Below are 6,179 nucleotides of genomic sequence, written 5' to 3' on the forward strand. Positions count from 1 at the left end.
GAATATTTCTAAAAAGCTTGACAAATACGAGTTCGGCCTCTTCCTCGCGATCTATGGATGTTATGGTGGACCAGAAATCGTAAAGCTGCTGACAGTGTCCATAACACAGCGGAGCAAGTAGTGAATGCAGTAAAATCCTACCAACCAATTCCTACTGCACTCGAGAAACATGGAAACTACCCAAAATTCCGAAGCACCATCCCTATGGCGTTCTCCAGAGGCTCGGTACATCAAAATCAACTAAGATGGGGCGATTTTCCAGGAAGATCCGGAAGTCGGTGTTGGAATTGTCGCAAGAGATTCTGCAGGGAAATGGATTGGTTGGGTGTCCAAAAGGTTCGATCTTAAAGCCACCCCGAAGACCATTGAAGCAATGGCGGCTCGTGAAGCTATTTAGCGTACGGTTGGAACAAAATTTTGCCGGAACGAGATTGCTTTAATCTATTCCACAAGCATAAGCAACGCAGTCGAAACCTCTCTTCCATTGGCTCAATTACCTCCGATATAAAGCATTTTATCCCCCATCTAGAGGATCTTAGATCTTCTCTTGTTCGTAGAACGAAAAACAAAACTGCACACGCACTCGCACGTGCTGCTATGGGTTATATTGAGGGCACTGATAACATTCCCTTTCATGCTTGTCTGTTGATGTATTCAGACTTGAATTCTTCAAATGAATAAAGAACCTTTTTCCTCTCCAAAAAACAAAATTACCAAAACACCCTTTATGTTAACCAGTATCTAACTGCTAACATGTAGGCAAATCCATTAATCTCCGCTCGGTTTTCAGTTTTTTTTTTTTTTTTTGTTAATAATGGATTGATTAAAATGCCTTTGTTAATAAATTATAATTTTTTATGTTTTAGAATTCTTAAAATAAATTACGGATCAAATGGACAAATTTTTTATAAACTTTTAAAATTTTCCATTCAAGTTTTCGAGTGTTTTATAGTTTTTTAATTTAAAAAATAATACATCAAGTGCAAAAGTTGAAATTTTAAGCTTCCGTGCAAGGATTATATAATTTTATCAAATATCATAGAGTATTCATAATTTTTCAAATACATAAGGAGATATTCGTAATACTACTAAATCTCAGGGAAGCTCATTCAAATTCAACCATCATTTTTTTGGCAAGATACTTGACAGATGAAAAGGGTTAAACAGACGTAAAAGGAAGAGAACGAAAATGTTTTCTTTCAAATTTTCATGTAAACGTATCCGAATTAAAATACAACCCAGTCTGTAGAATAATAATACACAAAAAAACTCCCCTTAAAGAAGAGGACAATACAATTGACTGAACTGTTAAAAACAACGAAACGTGACTGTATGATGCGAAAAAAACGAGCTCTTTTTTTTAAATTTCAAGGATCGTAGTACCATTTTTTTTTAAGAAATTTCTACCTATTAATATTTTCACAGCAGATACAATAACAAAAAACCGAGAAATAATCTCAATTTTTTATTCATTTGAACGGCTACCACAACAAGTAGAGGAGTCAATTGCAATTAAACCTCGGCATCAAGCTCCAAAACAAGATCATGGGGTCCGAGAATAGACGCCAAAGTTACCCCTTTTCGCTGCAGGAGTTGGTCAATCTTTTCAAGATCATCTGTACTTAGCGCCCAGTCGAATATTTGAAGATTTTCTCTCATCCTCTGCTTGTTGAAGCTCTTTGTGACGATGCTGACTCCTTGCTCATACGCCCATCGCAGCGCCACCTGCGCAGTTGTCTTTCCCTTGGCCTTGGCAATCTCTGCTAGCACATCACTTTCTACAATTCTGTTGTCTCCCCATTTAGTGTTGTTTGCTCCCAAGGGAGAGTAGGCAGTAATGTGAACGCCTCTTGACTTGCAGAACTCCCTCAATTGCTTTTGCTGCCAAACAGGGTTCATCTCCACCTATATACAACATGGAAAGATTCAAGAATTGTCGTTGGCGAATGTGCCATTCTTAATATTATATGGGATAAATTGCTAGTCACCCATTGTACTTGTGTTGCTGAAAAAATACAGTCCCAGCTGATCTTATGTGATTTATGTTTAAATTATTTCAAACAATAAACAAGTTTGACTCCAACAAATCATTGTAATTGTGTAAAATGAAAAAATAAATTGAATATCGGGATATGTCATTGTCCGTAAACCATGATTGACTTCGTGTAGATATTAACAATCATGATTTTAAAATAAAACCTCGTTACCTCACAATATGACTTCATTCCACGTGTATAAACATAAAAAAATTGGATAAATTGCAATCTATCTACATGTATTATAGAAAATAAGCAGACAACCTTATTATAATAAAATAACAATTTATCCCCTTGTGTTTTTCAAAATGTAGCAATTTATCCTCTATATTTCCAAAATTGAAGCAATTTACCTTTTTAGGCAGAAAGGTAAATTGCTTCATTTTTTAAAATATAGGAGATAAATTGCTACTTATTTTTATATAAAAGAATAATTTACTCATTTTCATTATCAAATTAAGAAAAAATTTACATTAAACCCTATAAAAACTTGAAATCAATCTTTAGTCACCTTGTCTAAACTCTAAAATACTTTTGGAGTATATAATATATTTCCCCCAACTCATACAAATTTCTTGAAATAGAAGTTGAATTTCTAAATTTGCCAATGATGAGGTAACGACTTAATTAATTGTAAAGAATTTCAAAAAACACTTCTTAAATCTTGTCATATCACCATTAAATCATTGTAATAATAATTAAAAAAAATACAAACAACCACAGTAAAATCTTTATAAATTAATAAACTGTATAAATAATAAAATATTTTGGACCTGACTTGGGCCTTTGAAAAAATTATCAAATTCGATAAGATAACAATTTTTCAAAAAATCCCTTTATAAATATTAAATCCCATTAAAACTCTAAATTAATAATTCATAAATATTACAATTATAAATATTATTGTAATTTGCCAAAATATGAATCTATTGTTTTTTGATTTTTCTTAAAATTTAAATCTAATTGGATTTCATCCCTAACTTTTTTAATTGCAGCCAAGAGTTTCGGTGTAAATATGTATATTTAAGTAATTTGTGTTCATGAATATAGTAGTTAATTGTATATAATAAATTAATGTTATACATGAATATATTTAATTAGTTACAAAGAATTGGTTGATGCACAAATATAATCAATGAAACATATATGAATTCATTTATTTTCAATACATACGTAGTAAATTTACTGAATTTGAAAAGTCTCTCTTTTAATTAATAAAATATTAATTTATATATATATATATATTAATATCTTTCTAAATTAATAAAATTTCATAGTTCTAAGGTTATTAATTTATAGAGATTTTACTGCACTATAATATAAATGAGCAAATTGCAAAATCTCAGGGGTAATTTGCTTAATTACAAGATCTTAGGGGTATAAAATACTATTCTCCCGAATCAAAAATATAATTTTATCTTTTTTTGATAATTTGTTGATTTATAATATCGTGAGTAAATCATATTAAACCTAATTTTATTAATCATAAATTCTGAATAAATCTCAAATTAAGTAGCAACATTAACACTTCATAGAGTTTGAAGGTAGATACTGACTTGGTTGACTGCTGGAGGAATTTTGGCGATTGAGAGGACTTCCTCCATCTTTTTGCAAGAAAAATTACTGACTCCAATGCCCTTTGTGAGCCCCAAATTCTTGCACTCTTCCATGCCTTCCCACACACCCTTCACATCCAAAGGCCTTATAATTTCCGCCGCAACTGGAGTTCGACTGATCATCTCTGTCAGCCTCACTGGCTGATGTATCAGGTACATGTCAACATACTCCAACTGTAGATTTCTGCATTTCCCAGACATCAAATCACAACCCAGATCGACTGAAATCGCATAATTTTGAATTTGAGACAGAATTGAAATAAACAACAAAAAACTCAATAAACAAAGAGCCAATTAATTACTGGAGGCTCATTCTGCAAGCAGGGACGATCTGTGCTGGGTCAGCAAAACTTGACCACAACTTGGTAGTGATGAAGAGTTCGTCGCGGGATTGGATGAGTCCGACGCGCAGGGCTTCGGCTATGGCTTCGCCAAGCGGCTTTTCGGAACCATAAGCAAAGGCGGTGTCAAAGTGGCGGTATCCGGCTCTCATCGCCTCCAATATGGCTGCCTTTGCCGTTTCGATGTCGGCAGGTGGATACGACGAGGTTCCCATGCCGATGACAGGCATCGGCTTCTCGCAACCACTCACCCCAGCCATTTTCAACGCTGCTGAGCAAATGCCCGCACTGCTCTCCATATATATAACAAGTTTCTTGGCCGCGGTTGTTGGGTCAAACTTCCGGGCGTTGTCAGCTTTGGACTGCCATCACTGCACGTTTTGATTTGTTCTTTCATAATATAATATTCAAGTACGTAGCACTCCTGAGCTGTGGTTTTTCTCTTTTTTTTAATCTGCAAGAATTTTGTCATTGTAGACATTCAACTGGTAAAGTATAAGTTTGCCCATTAAGTGTTGGAACGATAATTTTAACAGCAAAATACAACAAAAAAGAAAGAAAAAAAACGTCATTCTGTATCTTCTTTAATTGCAGAAAAATGGGATTGGCTCTGTAGGAAGCTCTGGATGTTGACTTCCACAAAGGAGCATGGGTCTGGAATGTCAAAGTTATCCAACACCGGTGGGTGCACGATTCCGAAAGTGCCAATCTGCTTTCCTATGTAGATGATGCTCGCTTGTCTACCTGTCCTAAGGTGTGCTTAATATTTGATGTTTAGGGATATTACAGCTTACCAACTTTGCAATAATTTCACGAAAAACCTCTTTGATTTAAGAGATTATATTTATTCTTTTTAATATGTATTTTATTCAATAAATATATTTATTTGTTAGTTAAATTTATTGATAATAATAAGAAATTAAATAAAAATTTATATTCTTTTAATTGACTTATGACTCATATTACGAGTCATATAAATGTTTTTGGAAAAAAAGCAAGTAACCTCCCATGATATTGCAATGAACAAATTATTTTTTTATGAAAAAAAAATAGCAATTTACCTTCCTGTATTTTTTAATGTAGCAATTACCTTCCAATATTTTTTAAAATGTAGCAATTTACCTCCTGAGATAGGGAGGTAAATATTTTATTTTCAAAAAGTATAGGGGGATCTAAGGAGGCAAATATTTTATTTTCAAAAAGTATAGGGGGTAAATTGTTATTTTTCTATTATATGAAGGTAATTTGTTCATTTGTAATATCACAAAAGGTAAATTGCATTAAACCCAAATTTTTTCTGACCAAGCTACTCTTATACGAGTAATAATATGCTTTCTCATATATATTAGTTTGCGAAAATGAATAAGAGTATTTTGGTTAGAAAAAAAAATAGTTTAATCGATAATAATTCAATTGAGAAATATTATTTTTTATTAAATTTTTTAATAATATTAATAAATTTGATAAATTTAAATGATAAAAAAGTTTATTAATTAAAGACAAATAAACAATATGAATATTAAATGAATTTTTTCAATTACATAAATTTTACATACAGTTATGCCAAACCTCCCTAAAGAATGCTGTAATCGTGCCCATTATTTAATGTTTCCCATGATCGGACTTTTCTTTTCAGCAGGTTTTCTAGATGCCTCCAACTTTGACTGCTATTACTTTTAAGGCTAACTAATTAATGAACTGAAATTCGGCTTCATTCTAATGAAATATATCAGAGCCCTAAATGAAGGGAAAGTCATTAATGGTGATGTGGTCGAGGTTTTGTTGCTAAGGAATAAATCGGGATTTTATCACGACGGACTTTTACACCAGGTGAAATATTGTTTCCGCAAAAAATGTGTAATAATCAAGGAGGGGTCTTGTCAATGAATAGTAGTCTTGCATTAAAAAATTAGTATTTTGGTATTTATAGTGGTATGGGAGATTGTATGGTGTGATAGGTTTTATGTGCTTATGGTGTGCCTCCTATACATCCAATTACCTCTTTTGACCTTATAATTTATATATTTTTTTACTAATGTATATCATACAGCCCCCCACTCTCGGACGGAATATGCACTTCGTGGTAGAATATTTTGTGCGAGAGTAACGTCAAAAGAGACTAACAACAAGTAATAAATGGGAGTGGGTGGGTGGTTGGGGGCTATTAATTGCACTTCCTCCACCTA

At 32.9% G+C, this 6,179-nt stretch overlaps 1 protein-coding gene across 1 annotated transcript; it reads right to left on the reverse strand.

The window, feature by feature from the left end:
- On the reverse strand, window positions 1,191-4,242 carry LOC105160165 (D-galacturonate reductase-like). The gene is made up of 3 exons (XM_011077433.2): window positions 3,955-4,242; window positions 3,593-3,836; window positions 1,191-1,905 (listed from the first exon to the last, which is right to left on the reverse strand). Exons 1-3 carry the CDS (start codon window positions 4,221-4,223, stop codon window positions 1,513-1,515), a joined length of 906 nt encoding a protein of 301 aa, XP_011075735.1. The 5' UTR covers window positions 4,224-4,242; the 3' UTR covers window positions 1,191-1,512.

The sequence above is a fragment of the Sesamum indicum genome, linkage group LG4 (genome assembly GCF_000512975.1).
Source record: "Sesamum indicum cultivar Zhongzhi No. 13 linkage group LG4, S_indicum_v1.0, whole genome shotgun sequence".
NCBI lineage: Eukaryota > Viridiplantae > Streptophyta > Magnoliopsida > Lamiales > Pedaliaceae > Sesamum > Sesamum indicum.

Excerpts from the sequence above, each read along its gene's own strand:
- LOC105160165 (XM_011077433.2), bottom strand. The coding sequence starts at position 4,223 with ATGCCTGTCATCGGCATGGGAACCTCGTCGTATCCACCTGCCGACATC. Across the intron at positions 3,837-3,954 it reads GCTTGCAGAATGAGCCTCCA|AAATCTACAGTTGGAGTATG; the intron begins GTAATTAATTGG and ends TGGGAAATGCAG. Across the intron at positions 1,906-3,592 it reads TTCCTCCAGCAGTCAACCAA|GTGGAGATGAACCCTGTTTG; the intron begins GTCAGTATCTAC and ends TGTTGTATATAG.